This window comes from Struthio camelus, chromosome 18, assembly GCF_040807025.1.
Source record: "Struthio camelus isolate bStrCam1 chromosome 18, bStrCam1.hap1, whole genome shotgun sequence".
Lineage (NCBI taxonomy): Eukaryota > Metazoa > Chordata > Aves > Struthioniformes > Struthionidae > Struthio > Struthio camelus.
Genome location: NC_090959.1, coordinates 18,120,554 through 18,142,849, shown reverse-complemented (window position 1 = coordinate 18,142,849; position 22,296 = coordinate 18,120,554). Strand labels below are relative to the sequence as shown.

At 56.6% G+C, this 22,296-nt stretch overlaps 2 protein-coding genes across 2 annotated transcripts in view; both read left to right on the top strand.

Moving 5' to 3' along the window:
- STK35 (serine/threonine kinase 35) lies at positions 1-21,015 on the top strand. The gene is made up of 3 exons (XM_068912422.1): positions 1-421; positions 8,412-9,159; positions 16,194-21,015. The coding sequence occupies exons 1-2, from the start codon at positions 16-18 to the stop codon at positions 9,122-9,124; spliced, it is 1,119 nt and encodes a 372-aa protein (XP_068768523.1). The 5' UTR covers positions 1-15; the 3' UTR covers positions 9,125-9,159; positions 16,194-21,015.
- The window catches only part of FNDC11 (fibronectin type III domain containing 11), a 15,695-nt gene continuing 13,309 nt past the window's right edge, over positions 19,911-22,296 (top strand). The window contains exon 1 of the mRNA XM_068912974.1: positions 19,911-20,056. Coding sequence (XP_068769075.1) covers positions 19,911-20,056 — 146 coding nt within the window. The remainder of the gene's footprint in view (positions 20,057-22,296) is intronic.

The window sequence follows — 22,296 nt, the reverse complement described above, 5'->3', positions numbered from 1 at the left end:
CGCGCCGGCGGCGCCATGGAGACGGCGGACGGCGGCCGCCGCGGGACACAAAGAGCGGAGCGGCGGCGGGCGGCGCGGCGGGCCCCCATGGCGGCGGCGGGGCCCGGCGGCGGCGGCGGCGGGGCGCCGCGGTACAGCCTGCTGGCGGAGATCGGCCGCGGCGCCTACGGCGTGGTGTACGAGGCGGTGTCGGGGCGCAGCGGCGCGCGGCTGGCGGTGAAGCGCATCCGCTGCGACGCGCCCGAGAACGTGGAGCTGGCGCTGGCCGAGTTCTGGGCGCTGACGAGCCTGCGGCGGCAGCACCCCAACGTGGTGCGCTTCGAGGAGTGCGTGCTGCAGCGCCACGGCCTCGGCCAGCGCATGAGCCACGGCAACAAGCGCAGCCAGCTCTACCTCCGCCTCGTGGAGACCTCGCTCAAAGGTACCCGGCACCCCCCCTCCCCACCTCCCCCCCGGGACACCCCCCCTCCTCCCTGAGGGGGACCCCCCCCCTCCCCACCTCCCCCCCGGGACACCCCCCCTCCTCCCTGAGGGGGACCCCCCCCGGAGACACCTCCCCCCGGGACACCCCCCCTTCTCCCCCCGAGGGGGACCCCTCCCCCTGGAGACACCTCCCCCCGGGACACCCCCCCTCCTCCCTGAGGGGGACCCCCCCCGGAGACACCTCCCCCCCGGGACACCCCCCCTCCTCCCTGAGGGGGACCCCCCCCGGAGACACCTCCCCCCGGGACACCCCCCCTCCTCCCTGAGGGGGACCCCCCTCGGAGACACCTCCCCCCAGGACACCCTCCCCCTGAGGGGGACCCCCCCTGGAGACACCTCCCCCAGGACACCCCCCCTCCTCCCCGAGGGGGACCCCCCCCGGAGACACCTCCCCCAGGACACCCCCCTTCCTCCCTGAGGGGGACCCCCCCCGGAGACACCTCCCCCCCGGGACACCCCCCCTCCTCCCTGAGGGGGACCCCCCCCGGAGACACCTCCCCTGGGACACCCTCCCTCCTCCCCGAGGGGGACCCCCTTGGAGACACCCCACCCAGATGGGGGACCCCCCAGCACATCTCCACTCTCTCCCTGGGGGGGACCCATGGAACCCCCCTGGAGACACCTCCCACTGGGACACCTCCCTTCCCCTCCCAAGGGGGACCCCCTTGGAGACACCCTCCCTAAGGGGCACCCCCTGGCACACCCCTGCTCTCCCCCCAGGACCCCCTTGGAGACACCTCCCCCTGGCACCCCCCCTCCCCCTGGGGGGGACCCTCAGGACCCCCCTGGAGACACCACCTCCTCCCCCCCCAAGGGGCACCCCCCGGCACACCTCCCCCTCACCCTCAGGGGGATCCCCCTGGAGACATCTCCCCCTGAGGGAACCCCACCCCCCTGAGAGAGACCCCTCTGGAGACCCCCCCAATGTCCCCCCCCGAGGGGGACCACTGGGAGGCACCCCCTTCCAGGACACCATCCCTGAGGGGGCCCCCTGGAGACCCATCTCAGACATCCCCCCCAAGGGGGTCCTTCTGTGGACAGCCACCCTGGGACATTGCACCCCAAAGGGGACCCCCTGGGAGGCCCCCCCCGGGCACTTCTTCTAGAGACCCCTGCTGACTCAGCACCCCTCTGAGGGGGTTCCACCCTAGGGGCCCTCCCCAGGACATCCTCTGTTGGGGTCCCCCCAGGTCACCCCTTGAACACCCCACCCAGAACACCCTCCCCCCAGAGGATCCCTCCCTGGAACCCTCCCCCCCCTCCCCCGGACTCTCCTCCGGGGGGGGTCCTTCCCTGGGGACCCCCGAGACATCCCTCCTCTGCAGGAGGTCCCTTTCTGGGACACACACACGCACCCTGGTCCCCATCCCCCCCCCCAGCACACTTTCTTCACCCTCCCCCACAGCAGCCAGGCTGTCATTACCCCAGCCCACCTCCCCTTCACCCCAGGGATCCCCCCCATGGCACCTGGTGCTGCTGTCACCCCAGGGTGCTCCCCCTTACCCCAACATTCTGGTGCTGCCATCATTCTGGGGTGCCCCCCCCCCCCCCCCCCACCAGGGCACCCCGGTTGCCCTCCCTTGGGCACCTTGGCCCCTTCCCGGGCACTCCAGCATCGCTTTCCCCGGATACCCCTGCCAGGGCACTCTGCCATCACCCCTGGAGCACCCCGGCACCCTTCTGGGGGATGCCACCATCATCCTCCCCAGGGTTGTCCACCCCGGCGCACCCTCCACCATGCCTCCCTGCCAGCCCAGCACCCTGGCGCTGCCATCTCCCTCGCATCCCCTGGGGACCGTCCCCTGCCCCAGGTAACCTTGGGGATACCTGTGCAGGGCACCCTGGTATTGTTCCCCCCCTTCTCCCAGGGCACCCTCAGCACCACGTAATTCCTAGGACCCCCCTTCCTGGCATCGCTCGCCCACCAGTGCTGCCACCCCAGCCTCACCCTGTCCCAGCATCGCCCCTTGCTTAACCTCCTTCTTGGTAGCATCTGCTCTGGGGAGACCCCCTGCTGCACCCCTGCTCCCCCCATCGTCACCCCCACCCTTGTTATTCCTTAGCAGCCCCCCTGGGGTCCCTCTGCTGCACCCTTGGTGCCCCCAGTCTCACCTCCGCCTCACCCCTGCCCACCCGGGGTCCCTCTGCCCTCAGCAAGACCTGCCCCAGGCGTCCCCAGCACTGCTCCCGTCGCCCACCTACGTCCTGTCTCTGCTATGCTCTTCCCCTGCCCGCAGCACCCTCTTTGCTGTCACCCACCCCTGGCACTCCATGGGACCCCAGTGTCACCATCCCTGTGCCTACTCCCCCCTTTCAGGACCCCCAGCCCTGGCTTCTCTCCCCATGCACACCCTGCCCAGTGTCACCTTCCCCCAGCTCCTGTCCCTTGGGCTTTGCCTGAGTCCCTGCTCCCAGGGACACCCCTCCCTGAGCGCCCCCCCCCCCAGCCTGGTTCCTGCCTCAGTGCCCCTTTGCTGTACCTCTCTCCAGCACCTCTGTAACCCTGTGCCCTGCTCGTAGGGTCCCTGCCCCTCTGCAGTATCCCAGCCCTGTGCCCTATTCCCAAGTGATCGTTACCGTCCCCAGGCGATGCTCTGGGGACCATCCCTGTGTGCTGCCCTCAGGCTCTTCCCTTGCACCTCTGACAGGGGCTCCTCTTCCACTACCTTCTCCTCCTCCCTTACATCTCCCTTCCTGGGGCTCTGTCCTCGGGGATCCCCTTTTGTTACCCTGACCTCTGCTATACAGCCTACGCACATCCCTTGGGGACCTCTCCTGGTCTCGCCTCCTGTTCCTACATGCAGCTCCCTTTCCTCTGGGAGCCCTGAGGCTGCAGTCCCCTTTCAGCCGGTTACGGTGTCCTGGGTGCTCCCTTGAGCTCTTACAGCTTGGGGGCTGTTCCTTGTGCTCTCCTGTCCCCATTTCCCCCAGTACAATGCCAGCTGGCTCTATGGGGATGGTCCTGGAAGTACCAGTGCTTGTACCTGGGGCTCTGAGGTTCCCTCCTCTCCCCTTGGGGTCCCTCAGCAGCATCCTAGGGCTCTCTGGGGTCACCTTCTCATGCCACCGTCAATGACTTTTCTAAAAAGTGCCATCCCCCTGCCCCCTTGGCTGCTTGTCAGACCTAACTCTGCTGATGTGCAGTGGAGACCTGGAAAAACACCAGAGCTCCGAGTCCTTGATGCCCCTGTGTCCCCCCCCAGCCTGTCTCAGCCCAGGCAGGTTCATGCTCCCTCCTAGAAACTTCTGCTGGAGGCTCTGGGGCTCCGTATGCTCCTTAGGAGGGGGAAGCTCAGTATCAGCTGTGCCCCTGCCTGGCTGAGCCTCTGCTGTGGACACCCCACACGCAGTGTAGGCAGTTTCCAAACCCTGTGCTGTGCAAAGACTTTGTGGAAAGCTGCATCCTCAGAGCAAGTCTTCAGCTCTCACAGCTTCCCCACTGCCCTGCCTCTCCCCTCCACGCTCCAGGGAGATGTCTGGACTTGCCTGGCTTTTCCCAACACAGCCCTGATGCTGGCCTCCTTTCACACTCCACGCGCAACCACCCAAGCGAGTGTTAATTTTAGCTGGTGGAGGTGTCTCCAAAAAGGGCAGTGTCTGATTGTCTGCAAGCCTGGGAGAGTCCCTTATGTACCTTCCTGGGACTGATGGTGACTCACCAGGGAATAGAGCTGGCTTTTCCCTTTGCAGGGGTGTGTGTCCAGCAATAGCTGGTAAAGCTCTTCCTGGCAGGTACAGCAGTTTCCTGCAACTCTGTCATGTTGTGCACCCTGAGATGAGGCAGTGTGGCTCACGGGAAAGCTCTTGGGTAGCTGTAAGTGCCCCTCTCCCTTAGACAGGGGAAGGCCCCCTGTGCTCCTCATACAGGGTCACTTCCCTGCCTTGGGGAGAGCTTCGCCTTCCTGTCCCGCTGCAGCCCCTGAAGAGGGAAGTGAAGCTGGGCTCTCCTAAGGCCACGGCTTCTGCTCGAGGAGATGTTGCTAAAAGGTGTCTCCAGCCTGACCTGTCCAGAGCTCCTCCCGGGTCTGGGCTGTGAGGGGCCCTGCAGCATCCCTGGGAAGCCTAGAAATGGGGATGGCTCTTGCTGCCCTTGGCAGGCTCTTGTCGGAGGCCCTGCTTGTCCCCCCGCTCACCTGGATCCCCGCTCGCGGGAGAGCCTCCCTGTTGCGCCTTGGGGTGCGGCAAGAACCGGCTTTGTCTGAGAGAGGATTCCTCTTGCCACTGCACCTGCAGTAGCTGAGGCTCAGCCTGGTAATTGGGGTCTTCAGTGCAGGATGCTTTTGTTCCCCAAACAGGAGCGTGTTCTCTGCTCCATCAGTTTTTCTCCTGACTACCCTCCGGCCTGTGTTATCTGCTGGCCACAGGCTCTGGCAGAGGCTGTGCTTACTGCCTTCCCCAAGCGTTGGGTCTGATGCGGTATCGACAAATATATTTTTTTAAAACAAATGCTGCAACTAGGGGAACCTCCGAAGTTCCCTTGCTCTCCTTCCCACAGCGCTTGGTGCTGCGCTCGCGGCTACTGCTGCGCTCTGCGTCGCTCCCGCCGAGGTACCCGGCACGTAGCCTTGCTGCCGTGCCATTCTGCACGACCGCAGCCGGGCTATTTACAGGCGCGCACAGATGCTGTGCCAACATGCCAAGGTTCAGGACACGGGGGGGATTAATCAGACTCTTTCTGAGTCAGGAGTGCCACTGTTGGGATATAAGGCTATAAGGGGTTCAGCTATATAGCAGAGCCTGCGTGTTCACAGTTTTAAATTTATTGCCCATCTTAAGGGCACAGTGCAAGGAGGAAGCTGAAAGCCCAGCACTGAGCCTGGAGTGAGGGGCAGTCAGGAGTGGCACGTAGTTGAGCAACGTGCTCGGTCCCCCGGTACGTGCACGCATTCAGGGCTTGTGCTCAGCCACGTGCCCCGTGTGTTGTTCCTAGCCCATAGTATTGATACACAGAGCTGGCTTATTAGAGATAAAGTGAACGTGTGTAGGGCGTTGCTTCCCAGCATGTCACCCAGCAGGCCACCGGCTTGCAGCCGGTGCTCGGCTGCGTTCCCAGGCTGCCCGAGCATCGCCCGCACGCGTTACCCCCCCGGACCGGGTGCCCAGCCTTGGTGACGCTGGGTCCCTTCTCTCCCCAGCGCAGCCTCTTTGCACAGAGGGAGTTAAAGGTTACATGCAGCAGTGGGGAGCGGGACAATGGTTCTGTTGTCATTAAATTTTTCCCAGTGACTGTAAGCAAATTAGCAAGTTGCTAATGAGATCCCAGGGTAGGTTGTGGGAGGGCTGCAGCGGGGATGGAGAGGTTAACGCGTTTGGCCAGGAGATGGGAAGGGATGCTGCTCTGGGGAGGACGACTGTGTAAGGACAGGCCTGGCCTGTTGTCTGCATCTCTTCAGCTCTCAGCTGCTTGACATCAGTTTGCTAAAATCTCATCTTTCACAAGCTGCTTGCCAGCTCTTTATATTTAAAACTGTTTGTTTTGAAGTCAGGAAGATGATTTAACAACTAAAACACTTTCAGATTCTAGAAAGAAAATGAGGAAATACTGCTCTTGGCTTAAATCTCTCCTAGCAGCCCTCCACCCAATGTGAAGTGCGCGGTACTTGCAGCTACTGGGGGAGTCAGCTGTGTCCTCCCTGCGCTTGCAGAGGTTCAGTGGCTAAGCTTTAAATTGGCACCTACGTTATACTAAAAGCAAACCTTGGCTTCTCAGAGCCAGCACCCTCCTGCCGCTGGCAAGCCAGCGTTTGAGCCGCTTCCCTCTAAGCAGGGGCTGTGGGCAGCACTGCTGTGTAAATGCTGTCCCCTTCCCACCGGCGTGCCGTGTCCTGATGCGCAGAGCGAGCGTGGCGTGGCTGTCGCACCTCCTGCGCAGGAGGTGCTGAGCGCGATGGGAACGGCCGCGCTCCGTGGTGGTGCGGCTCCAGCCTGGGGAGAGCCTTCCCCTGCCGCTGGCCGCGTCGGGGCTACGCGGGCGCTGCCGGCAGCGCAGCACCAAAGCCCCTGCGCCCCGCTGAGGTGTGGCTGGGTTTTAGCAAATCCGAGTCGGTGGCAGCGTGAGCTGGACCTGGCTGGAGCTCCTCTGGCTGTGCAGAAGTCTCTCTTCCCGAGACAAGTGGTCACCTCTCTTCGGTTTTCCATTCTGTCATGCCCTTTTCTCACGTTCTCACCGAAGGGTGGCTCCCGCCGGAGAAGCTGCTTTTCCTGGTTGGTGTTGTGGTCTCCGGAGCCAGCCCTCAGCCATGCGGGCTCAGGTGCTGGGTCCCCCCTCCCAGCCCTTCTGGGGTCTCATCTGGCCCCTTAAAGGCCCCGTGCCCTGTGTCTCCAGTCTGTTGGTGGTTCCTCCCATCCCCCAGACCTAACCCTCATCTTTTGCTGAGGGCAGGGAGGTACAGCCAAATCTTTCTGTTGTACGGGCTTTAATTTCCATAGCAGTAGCCATGGTTACAGACTGTTTATGCAAATAACCAATATTCCCACCCACACCAATTGCTGACCATTATAGGCACTGATGCCAAGGAGCCTGGGACTTGGTGTCCCTGGTAGTCATTTAACTGATTTCAAAAGGTTCAGATTTATCTGCGTGATTTGTAAACTATGGCAGAGGCAAGTGGCATCCTCCAGCTTTTCCCTTACGGTGTTTGAGCAAAAATTAATTCCTAGAGCAAAACGGTTCCCTGGATGTGCTTGCAGAGTCTGCCTGACGCCTGGACGCTCCAAGCGGGTGACCTGGGGTGTCACGGGAGAAGGAGGCAAGGTTTGCATCCTGAAGTCGCAGGGCTGCTCCTGCCCTCCTTTTGCTGGGCACAGCTGGCTGGCAGCAGACACGGCCGCCTTAGCAGATGTGTTGCTGTTATGCTTCTCCATGTGTCTGGTTTACATGCGGGGTGGGGGGGGGCAAGAGGTTTGTGGAGTTGGATGTGAGGTGAAATCTACATACAGTAAATTGGACCCGAGATGCTCTGAGCTGAGGGACGGAGGAGCTTGGAGAGCTAAATGAGATGTCTGGTGAAGGAAGAAGCTGTGTGGGGCGTAATATTCTGCTCAAACTAGGCAGTAACACTGAGTGAGACATTCATAAGCATGGCTGAGATCACACTTACAGCATTGTTTGCTACTTGGACCTCCAGTTTTCTCTGTTTAAAGACTTGTTGACGCTTAACTAAGGCTGTCTGAAGTGGCAAAGCTCCCCTAACATAAATGCAACGCTTAAACTGAAACAGATTGGTGCAGTCTGAGAACAGCAGTGTGCTGTAAGGCTCTGACACCGATGTAAGTGCTTTCCGTAAAGCTTTATTGGCACATGAGTAGTGTGATTTACTTCCCCCCGCTGGCAGTTATACTAATAAAGCTTAAGGTATAACCAGCCTTTTGCCAGCTGCAGCTTCTGCAGCACAGCTTGGTCAGGTGGGAGAGTTGGGATTTGTGTAGAGCGGACTTTCCTGCAGATTCGCTGCTGGTTCTCTGCTCTTCATCTTAGGCTGCCTTGGCTTTCATAGCCCAGTGAGAATCACCTGATGGCAGCTCAGGAAAATACCCTAAATTTCCAACTTCCTTCCAAGCACCCGAGATTATCTATGCTTGCTCTGTGCCACTCACACTTGCATTTTAGTGTGAACAGTTTCCCTGAGCTGGTTCCTGGGCAATAGGCTCATAAAACTTGGCATTGGTGTATCTCATTTGACAGAATCCTGAAGCATTTGAGGCCACAGTAATGAAAGCATCAGCCAGGCAGTGCGTATCATCTGCGGAGCACATGAATCATGCCTAATAGCAGTGATATACCCTGTCATGCAGTAGGTCCTGCTTCAATTTCCAAGGCGTTTAATATATCTGTAAAACAGACCTGTTCCTTGTCCTCGCTGAGTTATAAGCGTGGACGCTCTTTACCGTGTTTGAAAAACCCACTCTTGCTTTTGTCTCTTGGTAAGGTGAGAGGATCCTGGGCTATGCGGAGGAGCCTTGCTATCTCTGGTTTGTCATGGAGTTCTGCGAAGGGGGAGATCTCAACCAGTATGTGCTCTCGCGAAGACCAGACCCAGCGACAAACAAGAGCTTCATGCTACAGCTGACCAGCGCCATCGCCTTCCTGCACAAGAACCATATTGTTCATCGGGACTTGAAACCAGACAACATCTTGATAACTGAGAAATCTGGCACCCCTGTTCTCAAGGTGGCTGACTTTGGACTCAGCAAGGTCTGTGCTGGCCTGACTGCTCGGGGCAAGGAGGGTGGGAACAACAACAAAAATGTGAATGTGAACAAGTACTGGCTGTCTTCGGCTTGCGGCTCTGATTTCTACATGGCCCCTGAGGTCTGGGAGGGACACTACACGGCCAAGGCTGACATCTTTGCCCTTGGCATCATCATCTGGGCCATGATTGAGAGGATAACTTTCATCGACGCGGAGACCAAGAAGGAGCTGCTGGGGACCTACATCAAGCAGGGGACAGAGATTGTGCCCGTTGGGGAAGCGCTGCTAGAAAACCCAAAGATGGAGCTGCACATCCCTCAGAAACGCAGGACTTCCATGTCTGAGGGGATCAAGCAACTCTTGAAAGATATGTTGGCTGCTAACCCGCAGGATCGACCTGATGCCTTTGAGCTTGAAACCAGAATGGACCAGGTTACGTGTGCTGCTTAAATTCAGGGCAGGGCACTGCTGTGCTTTGCAGCTGGGTAAGTGATCTGCACTTTTTGTATAATACTGTCTCCTTTACCAGCCCGCTTATGCACTCCGTAACGATACAATGGAGTCTTTTATGTTCCCAGAGCAATTTCTATAGTGACTCATCAGAGCACTGTTTCTGAGACTTTATCTACCTATTCTACTGCAAAAATAGAGATGGAAAACAGAATTAGCAGCTGCACTTCCCGCTGCTGCCCAAAGCCTGAGCGCAGGCAAGAGGGCTGAACAGCAGCCCTGTTCCTCGGAGGTCCTGGCCACTAGCTAACTAACAAAGAGGCTGGTGTGCAGCAGAGACACCAGGAACACCCTCTGACATCAGCTTTGGGTATATCTGTTGCTCCCATAGGCAGGGAGGGAGCTGCCGGTTCTGTCTCCTCTGCTCCCTCATCTAATCTCAGCAGTCAGCGCTGAGAGCACCTCATTGTCTTGCACAGTCCTTCCTCCCTGCGTGTGCTCAGACGCTACAGCTTGGGGCTAGGCTGGCTGGGGCCGCACTGAGCGGAGTGGCAGGTGGGCTCTCGGCACAGATGAGGCTATTTCCCTTGCTCTCACCTAGAAGGCATGTGGTGTCTCGCTTTGTTTCCTTGCTAAATGCAGGACTTCCTTTTGGTGTGAACTGCAGTTGCATAAGCCCCAGTAAGATGCTTTGGTCTTCAACATCTGAGTTCAGAGACACAAGTCTGTTCAGGAAGGAAGCTTACAAAACAGTTGCACTCAGATTGCTCTCAGCTCAGTTCAGGCAGAGTTTGCCCCCCAGGCTCAGTTCCTATATAGTCCAAAGCTCAGATTTTTCTCTGCTGAATCCCAGTCTTGAAGCCTTGAGGGTCACATATGGTCTGGAAGGACTGCCCAAAGGAGGTGGGGGAAGCTGGCGGTGTGAGTAACCAGTGACACCATAGGAATGAGAGGTGTTGCCTTCATGGCAAAGCTGTCTGTAAACAAGAGCTGTTACTAGGGATTCTCCGGGCCAAACACTTCAATGAAACTGAATAATTACAGATTACAAGAGGTCAGGCTGTGTTTTGAGAGCCCTGCTCTTTCACAAGCTACGGCGGAGCTGCCTTTCATGTTGCTGATCACAGAAGATCTTTGAAAGTCTGCCCATATCAAATGTTAGATTTGCAGCTCGGACTTCCCGGTCCTTCCCTGATCCAGAAAACGTAGATCCTGTTGGATCAAAGTGAACCCCAGACACAAAGTGGAGAGAGCTGGCAGGGCTGCCGGAGCCAGCAAAGAGCCAGTCTGGGGCTTTGCAATCGATCACCCTGTGCCCGATCTGCTCCCGATGGGGAGCCTTCAGCAGTAACGTGCCCAGTATGATGGGGAGCGTAAAGGCTGTTTGGCGGCTAGTATTTAAACCACCTCACTGCTCAGTTAAAGCAAGCATTCCTGAGCTTATGTAAAACAGATATGCTGTCCGTGCCCCGTCTGGACGCACCGCTCTGGAATGTGCCCAGATGAGCTTTGTGCTGCTCCCAGCACCCTTGGCAGCTGCCTGTCCTGCCTGAGACAGCCGTGCTCCAAAAGCCAAGCTCTTAGGACTTAACCTCAAGAGACAATAATTCCTGGGGGGGGGGGGGGGGGGGTGCCTAGCCCTCTGCATGTGTGCGTAGCAAAGCATGAATAGCGAGTTATCTGGCATGCCCCCAAAAGCAAAGCCCGGAGAAAGAGGAGTATAGCTATGGAAAGGCCCATTGGGTGGGTCTAGTCCTGACACTGCTGGTTTGTTCGAAGGGTCCACAAACCATCTCCTCCACACCACAAAGGCACAAAATATTTTAACGCCCTTAAGATCTTCAGTGCAAATAATTGATGCGACTGCTGCGGCCTGGGGCTGGGGCTCGATACTGGCCTCCGTGCAGGGGGGGGCTGGGGCTCAGAGAGGTGGAGTGAATCTGCAGAGCTCTTCACGTGGGTGTGATAAAGCCCTAGGGCAAGAACAGGGCACCTCGCCTTGCGCCCCGGGGCAAGGCGGTGGGGAAGGAGGCGTTTCTCTTCTTGTGGGGCTGGCAGTTGGGTTTTGAAAGCAGCTAGCGCTGTGTGGCTGAGGGTCAGGCTTTGCCTCTGCTGTTGCCATCTGTGATCACTCGTGCTGTGCTAACATGATGCTGCTGAGTTATGCAACAAGCCGGTGCCCTCTGGGGGAAAATTCATCCTGCGCATAACTGCAGAATAGTACATGCAGGGATAACAAACACCGAGGGGACAGTCCTACCCTGGGGCTGTTTGCTGAAAACCCAGCTGCCTTTTGAACCCCCCTCCATCCATGGATGGAGCCAGCCTTGAGTCTGCACCAATCATTTCCGCTAGCGACACCGCTGCAAGCGAGATGGCTACACTTATATAACAATCCAGCCCGCACGCCGCGGCTGGGCTCTGCGTGGCCCAGATAGGAGCTGAGCACCAGCCATATGTTCATTGCAAACGCTGTGCGTTGTGCTGCGCGGTGGGGAAGCGTTGCTGTGTTCTGCTTGCAGGGCAGCAGGATGCATTTGGTGCATTTTCCTATAGGGGCTTTTATGAACTGTGTGCTTGTGCCTTTGAATCAACCTGCCTCTTGCTACTGCTGGGCTGTTATTAAATGTAAATCTTAAACTGGAAACGTGCTTGAGAAGCTTAAAATGGGATTGAGAGCAGCTTCTGAACTCTCCTCTTGGGTAATTTAGGTTGACCATGAAACTCAAATGACCTCTTCCAACATACTTGTGGCACTTGTGTGTATCTTATATAGGTGTCAGACAGTGCAGTGAACAAGAGTTCCCCTTTTCCTAGGACAATTTCAGACCCCGGGCAGACTTAGTTCATGTCAAAACCTGAAAACTGTATCCCTCCGTGATCCTGGCAGTCACATTTTCACTTATTCCTTGGTATGTCATTGACCTATACTGGTTTTGCTTCATGTCCTGGCAGTCCTGCTGCAAGAACCTGCCAGTCAGCAGACTTCATACTCTGTTACCCCTCCAAAATGCAGAAATTAAATATCAGTTCTCAGCCAGGAAAGTGTTTTTGGCTTGGCTTCTGCTGAACTTCAGGGTGATGAGGGTGGAGACAAGCCTGATTATTGCCACACTCTTGTCATCCCAGGGCTTTGGGTTCTGCGCAGGCTGGCAGCAACCTGTGCATTCCCTGGGGGAAATGAGGGTCTCCTCTTTCTTATTTGAACAGTGGGCTCCCAAATCTTCTGGAGGACAGAGCTATCTCAAGCCTGATTACCACAAACATGCCTTTTGGGCATAGGGGACAAAAAACATTCTAGTACAATTAGCAAGTGGTTGGACTGCGGCGGGTACCTGCTGTTAATCTCTTGATTGCTGTGTGATAGCCCGTTACTGTGACTGCAGTCTACACTAAGGGCTGTTTCACCCCTACTTAGTGATGCAGGATAACTTCCCATAAGTCTGAAAGTAGTTATAAAAAAAAAAAAAAAAAGGTGCTTAGCTGGCTCTAGTTGTCCTGCTGTGCCAGGTAGCGCTGCTGTGTCCTTAGGTGTGGGGCCATGCTAGCAAATCTCCAGCCCTGTGCCTTGCTCGCAGGGGGACTGAGGACTGCCTCTTCTTCCTCATTTCTATATCAGTGGAGGATTTTGCACCCAGTCACGGTGCCCTCCATCCTGAGGTTGGTTTCACATTGCTGGAGCTGCTCACATCTCTCCTTTTCTCCTCTCTACGTGAACATTTGACTTCCTTCTCTTGTCTTTCTAGCAGCTATACTTTGAGTTCCCCAAGGGAGGCATGTTCCTTCCCGAATATACCGCATCATCAGTGGGAGAGTCTCTGATGTTATGGATTTGTACAGTGTGAATTGTCCACTTCTTAAACAAGTCACTGCTAAGGAGTGAGGTACATGGCTGGCTCCACTGATCTTGGCCACAAAGACAAGCAGATCACAAAAGGAGCAAGTAGCAGCATCTTCCACCATCTCCTTGCAAGCTTTACTCACAGCCAGTGTAAGATGAAGTCACAGGAAAATCAGTGATTTCATTACTGACGTTCCTACCAGCACACAGTTCAGATGCCATGGCCTTGTTTTTAAGTGTGAACAAGTACCTGAATGATTTAGTGTTTACGAAAATTTGATGTCCTACAGGAATTACAACTACAAACAGCAATGGTTTTGGTCAGTGCAGGGGGCAGCTTGTTGTGGTAGATCATATTCCATGATGTTTTTTTCACTGTTGATAAAATAGCTGGTCTGGTTTAGGAGTGGACACTCAAGATGAACGGCAGGAATCGGCGCAGTCGGTGTCAGTTCAGACGTGCGTTATTTCAGGTATTGCCTTCAGTAGGGAAATGGCTGACAGCCTGAGCTGCTGCTTGCTTGCTCCAGTACTCCTCTTCCTCCTGCCATGGGTTTTGATCGTTTTAGTTGCACCTGACAGTCACTGTTTACATTTGCTTTGTTCTCCTGTTTGTATTTTCAAAACGAAACTGAGTAGATGCTGGAAAAGCTCATCTGCTCACCCCACATGATGGCATTTCTCCCTGATTAGCACATTTGCAAGGATGCTCCGGTGCTCTGCCAAAGAGCAGCCAGCGTTGCTGGACTGCTGCTGAGCACAGGTAATAAATTGCTAATGTACAGCTTTTTAGATCTGGAGGGCAGGAATCAGATGCACATAAGAAATGTCTCTGGCTGCAAGCTGTCAAGGAGCAAAGCTCTGCAGGGTAGTAGACCTTGTCTGGTAGCACCCCTCTCAACTCCTTTGCAGTAAAGCTGCTCTGGCACTGCTAGACAGGAACATGTGAGCAAGTCAAGGAAAAAGTATAGTAGTTTCATTTCTGAATCAATGTTGGCTTTGACTACAGACCATTTTCAGTGTGGTTTGTGAATCTTGGCTTGGACAAAACAAGCCCTGGAATAGCATAAAAGCAAGATCACTTCCTCTCTTGGCAGTAACAGCAGGTGCAGCCAGCAGCATCCCCAGGGCCTCTGTGCTGAGTGGTAACGTGTTCCTGGGCAATGTAGATGCTACCTGGAGAGCAGTGGTCCCCTCTGGATGATGCGGATCATATCACTTCTGGCCAGATATGGTGGTGTTCTTGTTTGCTTGCTGTCACCCCCCCCTTCTTCCTGCCCTGGCAGAAGGCGCTGCAGTCACATTTAGGGAGCTCCCAAAGGAGTGTTTCACATGTATACGTACATAAAGAGCATGACAAACAACCTGGGAAGTAAAGGAGACTCTCAACCCTGTCCCTGCACCCTGCATGTGCGTGCAGGGCAGGTGATGTGATTAACAGGAGAAGGTGCTGAGTTATCTGCCTCCCCTATGTTAGGGCCCTCTGCCTCCACAAGTACTGTGTTGCCACCTCTGACTAGCTCTCCTGTGACCTGGACGTTGGTGTCATCTGTATTAGGTGCTGGATGAGGACTTCATGGGCTGCTGGTTCATATCCTGCTGATGCCCAATGGACGTTCGAGCTGATTAAAACTATAAGTGGCATAAGTGGAGGGATTAAAAGCTCTTGAACCAGCCGCTGAAACAACATGCGTCAGTGTAGTGAGCTCTTCCGTCTCAGAGGTGAGAGCTCGAGACTGCTCAAACAAGGCATCTTTCCTGAAGACGCTCCTTCTCCAGGGAAACATGAACAGAAATGCTATCCTACTTGCTAATGAAGCTGCAGCACAGGAGAAATCTTCCAGAAAATTTGTTGCGCTAGTCCCCCTGACCTGATGTCCCAGTGGCTCTCGCGAGCCTCCCTTGTTAAGTAGAAAGGCTTTTTTCTGATCTGCAGCCTACAAAGGCAGCCTTTCCCAGTCCAACTCCCCTATGAAGCAGTGCGCATGTGGTCCTGGTTTCTGCTCTGAGCAGCAGAGGCAGCTGCTTTCTTTAAGAAACGCGTTCTTTCAGCATGTATTTCTTTAATGAGATTTCCTAGGGCTAAGGGATTTGAATAATTTGCTGGGCAGGAGCAGTTTTTCTTCAGCAAGTCTTTCCTGCTGCTCAGGTGCTATTGCTTGGTTTAACTGAAGAGCCACTTGCTTGATCCAGGCGGGAGAGGGCCTGGCAAAGCCCCCCCCGCCCCCCCCCCCCACCCTCGGGCTGATCTGCCCCTGCTGAAGGGGCAGCCAGCCCTGGCGCTCGGCGTCCTTGCAGGCTGTTGAGTGCAGCGCGGCAGCGCTGAGAACCAGTCCTGCTCTGCTTTAAGTTGTACCAAAATAGATTTTACCTGCCTCTTGCACAGCCACTTGAAGAGCCCGAGCTGCTGCTGACGCACAGGGTGGTGGAGTCAAAGTGTCCCTGTTTGTGCAGACAGTCGGAAGCGTTACCGGTGAGCGCTCTCCGGGGCACGTCGTGTGGACCCTCAAGGACAGGATCCGTCATGATAAACGTGCATCCTAGCTTTGGCTGGACTGATGCTCCAAACCCTGTAGGAGGGAGCTGTGTTATGAAAACATAACGCCAGGCTCAGCTGTGAGACAGCTGATCCTGGCTCATGTGCTGAGGTGGCTGGATACGTATTTACCCTGGCTACATGCTCTTTGTACAAAACTATCTGAATCACTTTCTCAAAAGCAATGACTCTAAAGGGAGTCCAGACCCACAAGAGACAGGCCTGGCTCGGTAACAAAAGCACTGCTAAGTAAGGAGAGATGATAAAGCTCATCTCAGACTTACCGGGACTAGCAGGAAAGCCTTGGGCAAGGACACCCTCTCCGCAGCGGTGTCCTGCAGCGGTGTCCTACAGCGCTTCCATCCAGGCGGATGAATGACTCCGGCGATGCTCCCTTTCACGTTCTACTCTGTGATTTTTCACAGGCATTATTTAAAAGTCATTGGTTTTAACCATGTAATAAGAAACTGCATTCATCTCGAGTTCTCCCACTCTCTCAAATACTGCTTTAATTAAGGGTTGGAAGTGAAAAATAGAGACGCAGCAACTACAGTTTACCTCGCTTTACCTGCCTGCGGTCTGGGTTGGGACAGGGAGGTTTGGTGGGACGCTGCATTCTCTTCTTCAGTCACGTCTTAGTGACTGGGACAAAATTACAGACATGCCTGATATCTTTTTTTTTTTTTTGGCAGGTTTATTTACCAGGGACCCATAATCTCCATTACTTACGTGCAACGAGGGAAGTTGAAGATAAGGGAAGAAGACTATATAGAAGATCTCTGGCCTGCAGGATCTTTGGCAATGTGAAATCTTTGGGTGTTTTGTTTTGTTGGGAAGAGGTATTTTGGGGTTGTGCGAGGGGGGCTGCGTGGGCCTGCCGAAGAGTACAAGCTAAACAGCTCTCATGAAACTATTCTTGAATTAGATTCAGAAAGTTGCCACTGCCCAGCCATCCCTGTGTCCCTGTGCTGCAGTTTGACTCAGATATTTCTAGAGATCTGGTTCTGAAACAGGTGGGAAGCAGGAGCCCTGCGGTGTGAAATGCTGCCAGGCCTCATGTCTGAGTCCAGCTGGGCACAACTTTGGGGTTAAAGCTATCGCTTCCCCCAGGGGAAGGGGATGAGGTGATTGCTGGGTTTGCGTTGGGAGTGCAAGGCTTCAGAAAAAGTGAGTCTCAGAGACTGCGTGTTGCAAGCAGTTAATGATTTCGTAGCCAGGTAACTTCTGAATAGGCAAGTGCTGCTCAGGTTATAAGCAGCTGATGTTAGGATAGAGTAGTACAAACGAGCTGGAAAGCCATTCTGCAAGGCAGGTCTGCCTCTGGGATGGACAGACCTTTATTCTCCCTGGGCTGGTTTTCATTAGTGAAATTTGTTATGGACAGTCTTGCAATACAGGGGGCAGTGGGGAGCCAGTAGGTATATTTTCGGGCAGATGTTGTCTACATACAAGAAAAACAGAACACAATCCACTAATTTGAACTCACTTATGGCAAACTTCAGCTGTTAGGAACAGCGCTAGGGAGAGGAGGAGGTTTGGCCTAAATGGCTCACAGGCTGGATTCTAGCCTCCTGCAAAACACTTCCTTGCTAGATAGCTCTCTCCAGGAAGCAAAAGGCAATGCTGCTGTTTAGGTTTGCTCACTTGGTTACAGGTCAGCAGGATGCTCAGGTAAGGAGATTGGAACCTCAGGCTGAGCAGTTAATACGCAATTTCCTTGCCTATATTTAGAGCAACACTGACTTTCTGGGGCTTACCCCACGTGATGTCTTTAGACGTAGCTCGCTGTAAATGCAGTGTAAAGCACCACCTCTTCTCTATCCTGCAAATTCTGCTGAACCAGCTGAAACATTTCCCTCCAGGTTAAATCAGCTGGCACCAGTTTGGGGAACAGGCTGTTCAGATCAAGCACCGTTCCCAGCCCTCACCAGGAGCTGGCCAGGTTCACAGGCAGAAGACGGTCCCCTTGACTCCCCTGTTCCTGGCTGTAGGAACTGTCCCTGGCCTGTGTTCAGGCTCTGGCTTTCCATTTATCATCACTGAAAGGCTCCTAAGCTGACAGCACCTCCTTGTATCTACTCTAGTATGTTTTACTGGCCTCATGGGAATGAATGGAAATGCAGTAAACGTATGTGGGCTAGGGCAGAGCTAAAGCTGGGAAAAGGGGAGGGAAGGAGTTGTTTTTTCTCCTCCCTCCATCTGTTCCAGGACTCAAGGCTAAGGCTGTCACTGGAGGAGGGCTGGGTCCTCCTCAGGATGATGATGCCATGAGGCTTGAGGCCATGGGTGATGCTTTGGCCAGCACAAATTGTGCACCTGTTCCCACTTGGCTCTTCGGTTTGTTCCTAGGGATGCCTCTGTGGGTTGTGGCCAGCCACAGCCAGACCAGGGCTGTACAAACTCCTTCCTGGCTGGTTACTGGGGTTTAGGCAGTTCAGGGTTGGTTAGCAGGCTGTGCGCTCAGCTTTGGCCACAGAGCGCTCTCGGGGGCTTTGAACTGCAGTTTGGCTGCTCTGATTTCTCTCCAACTCGTAGTAGATCCCTAGTAGCAGCCGTGCTGAGGCCCCTCCAGGGAGTCAAGTGCAGGTTTCTCACCCCGCTCCTGAGAGGGCTTGCAGAGCCCCCGTGCTTGGCCCAGCATCCCACGGGAGGGCTGCAAGGAAGTGAGGACTGAACCCTATGTTTTACAACTCCAGCGTTAGTGCCCAAATCACTGAACCGTTGTTCTTCCAGCTAATAGAGCCTTTGCTGCTGACTGTTAAAACCTTACCCTGGCTTGAACTGGTGGAGTAAGAGGGCTTTACCCTCCCGAAGCTGCTCACACAGGCTTTCTCTGCCAGAAGGACCCTTCCCTGCGCACTGTGCCCTGGGAGAAGGGAGCTTCTTAGCAGGAGAGCTGTCGTGCCCCAGATGGAGGGGATACCTTGCAGAACTGCTCTTGGAGCTTGCTTGCTTGTGATACACAGAGCTAGCAGCCTGTTTGTGTGTTTGTTCCTGGGTGCCGAGTCCCTCTCAATGCCTGTATACATAGAAACCGAGTCTGAAATGCAGGATGTGGAGGGGAAAGATGAGTGGGCCACTCACTGGGCTGCTGGCCTTGAGCTGGTTGTGAGCCCCCTGTTCTTCCCTGGGGCCAGGAGCGAGCCGCGGGAGGCATCGCCTGTTCAGAGAGCTGGCAGGCAGAGCGTGCGGCCAGCCCCGCGAGGGTCACCCTCTTGGCCCATCACAGTTTCAAGCTATCTTCAGACCACATGGCTCCACCTCAGCTTTTGCGTTGCAGTTGTGTTTTCACAGCAGCTTGATGTTAGTGAGCTAGACCGTAGTGCCTTACTTAGGATTTAGCAAACACTTCCGAGGAAGGGTCCTAGGGCTGCTAGCCTTTGGCCAATGTGGATGTTCCCCTATTTAGTTTGTCCTTTTAAAAGTATTTCCCCCTGATGACTTTGCTGCTGTTTTCACTCAACTCCCCAGACTATTAAGGAAGCTGCCTAGTGTTTACAAGCTCCTAGCATCTCTCTTCCAGTTACTTTGGCCCAGACCGGTGCTCCCTCTAGAACAAGGTGCAACGGGGAACGGCTCAAACCTGCATGTGTCGCAATGTGAGAGATGTTTAGGCATCTCTTCTGCGCTGGGTCTTTCAAGCATCTCCTGCCCAGCTCCTGCAGGCTGAACTTCTCCCCCCGTAAGAGAAGTTTTTGGCATTTGGATGTGCAGCTGGGAAAATTCAAGCTGCAGGAAAGCAGCCTGAAGCCTGCTCTGCAAGGCTGTCTGCCATCTCGCAGGCGGCACCGAAGCTAAACATCCAGATGCCGGAGGGGCCCTGGTGAGAGCCGAGCGTCCTCGCTGGGAAACCCCGCCGCCCTCGAGGCTGGCGTGAAGCCCGAGGTTGTGCTGCAGCCGGCGCCCCGGCCTGCCGCGCTGTAGGAGTGATTGTATGAAACTGTTTACTTCTGACTATGCTGTTTACAAGAGGGATGTGGGGTGGGTGGGGGGAACAAGCCAAGCCTCAGGAGGACTGGGAAACGCGTTGTCTGCACCGGCCTGCAGCCAGTCGGACACCTCCAGCAGCTTGCAGGTGGTGCGGGGAGGGGGGGGTCTCCCAGCCAGCTTTGGTCCACATGGAGGATAGAGCAGAGATGGCTGTAGCCTAGCAGGGTTAGATTAGCTCCCCTTTGTCCCCTTGCTGCTGTGTTTGAGGTTCAGCAGTGCTAGTGACAGATAGGAGTTACCCCTGTGGTCTTCCTTTACTCCTCAGGACCCAGCTCCTTCACATATCAGAGGCTTTCAGGGCCTTTCTGGAGCAATAAGACTTGCAACAAGCATTACCATCGTTGTGAAATTCCTCCTGTGTGTGTCGTACGTCTCCTCCACATGCAGTACCGAGTCTGGGTTTAAGCCTGGTGAGCGCCATGGGGCAGCTGCTGCAGGGCACAAGCCAGGACGTGGTTCACCGCTACTTTCCACAGGTCGTGAGAGCAAGGAAACACATTGCTGCTTGGTTGCGTTTCCCCGAGACGCGCACTGCCAAAGCGCTGCAGCTCCCGCAGGCCGAGCGGTGCGCCCGGTCCCGCGGGCCCCCGCCGCCCTCTCTGCCGCCCAGCCGCGCCGGAGCCCCTCTCCCAGCTGCTGCTGCGGGCGGCGGAGGCGGCCGTGCCGCGGGAGCCTCCCGCTGCCCTCGCCGCCGGCTGCGGGCGGCGCGCGGCATCGCTTCGCCCCGACTCCTTGCAAACTCCCATCCTCTCGCTCAAGCAATACAGGCTGCAGGTTTGGCGGAGCAGCGGCGGCCGGAGCCTGGGGGCTCGCGTAGCTGAACAAAGTGAGCGACTTGGCACCGAGACGCAGCCGTTCCCTCGGCCCTGCAAGCACCGCTGTGCTGCCGGCGAGGCCGCCCGCTCCGCGGCACCGCTGCTGCCGGCCCCGCAGCCCGGGCTGGCGGCCGCCCTGGCGCGCAGCTGGGGTCCTGGCCCGGAGCGTTTCACACCTCAGAGCAGAGAGTCGGGGCGGTGGGGACGGCTGGAAGGAAAACACAAAGAGCCGGTCTCTTCCGACGGCAACGTGACAAATCCCCTTTCCCTGCGGTCTGTCCGAGTGCTTTTCATCTCCGCGGGGGAAGCCAGGGCAGAGGCGCCGCAGGCGTCAGGGAGCGCTTGGCCCCTCATCGCGGGCGCCCTGCGCTCCCTGACGCGCGCGGCCGGGTGAGCGGGGCCCCGCGGGAGCAGGCGGGCACGGGCCTTCCCCCACCGGCTTAAACCCAGACTCTGAACTAAAGATGATATTAGTGAATAAATCTGTATTTTTCTTTTTTTGCACAGAAGCTGGTAATCTAGGACCTATGTGTGAACAACTTTATATAAATATTTTTTGTACTTGGTTTACTCGGGTTGGTATGAGATGCTCTATTTAAGTTCTTGGAACGCTGTGGATACCCTGATGCGTATGAGTGGCAGAGGCGTTGTAAATTAAGTGACGTTTGTGTGAAATAAAGCTATGATGTGAGACGGGGTTGAAAAGCCACACGCGATTTGAAACGTGAGTTTTGTGCGTTTGTTCGGAGCCCTCCTGCTGGCAGCACGTTTGCAGGGCAAGGGGGGGACGCTGCGCCCCGCGGCGGCGGGGGAGCGGGTCGGGTCCTCGCCGCCGGGCTGCCACGGGAAAGGGGCCCCGTGGTGAGGCCGCAGCGCCCGGCTGGTAACCGCAGCCCGTTCGCGAGCGGGCACCGAGCGGGAGCGCCTTTCCTTTGCGCTGCTCTGCCGGACCCGCGCGGACCCTGCCGGGGGCTTCAGGGTGGCTGCGAGAGCCAAGCCGGGAGCGCCCCGGCCGGGCCTGAGCGCCCCTTTCGCGCAGACAGCCGCAGCCTGGCCGCAGGGACGGCCTAAGTAGGGCATCTCCGAAACCAGCTCTGGGGGCCAGAGCTGCTCCTGCCCTACATTTGCGCGCCGAGCCCGGGACAGCCGTGGAAAGCGGCTGCTCGAGGCTCAGCGGCCGCGGCGCTAATCCGGCGGCGGCCCTGCGTGACCCCGGCGCCGCGCTCCCTGGACGCCCTCCGGCCACCGGCTTCGGGAGCAGCGAGGGAGCCGCTTCCCCGGGCGGGCCGCGCTGGAGAGGGAGCTTCAGCGAGCTCGTCCCTTTGAGCCCAGCCTCCGCGCGGCTCCGTTCGCCCCCGCCGCGGCCCGGGAATCAGGCACGGGAGACGCCGCCGCGCTTCGCTGCTGCCCTTTTAGAGAGACCCCTCCAAGACCAGCTGGGCCAGCAGCCGGCTTTCAGCTACCATATGAAAAGGCAACACAAAGTGGCTAAAATTTAATTCTCCTCTCCCTTTCCCAGGGCAGGATTAACACGAAACACAGGTTTCTCAGCTTGATCTTAAATAAAGCCCAGCCCAGCCCAGCGCGGGGGAAAGTAGAAGTCTGTCCTTCTGCCCAGGAAGGACAGGAAAACGTTTGCACCGTCCCTTGCAAACGTGGCCGCACCAGCACCGAGCCCCGGCCGGGGCTATCGGGCATCCCGGGATGCCACCGCATTTCGGGGCGTCTCCTCTCCCGCCCTGGCTGAAGCTGCGGCCCCCGCGAGGAGCCGGGACGCAGCGATACGGCTGCAGCGTCTCACCGGGACCCCAGCACCGTCGCGGCGCCTGGCACGGCGGCTGCCCTGGTCCCGGTCCGGCCGCGGCTCCCGCCGCTCCCAGGCACATCCCATCCCGCCCACGCGGACGCTCCAGCCGGGTGCGCGCTGGCCCAGCTGGGGTACAACCGGATTCTTGCCCCAAAACCCTGGGCCGGGATGGAGAGGCGAGGC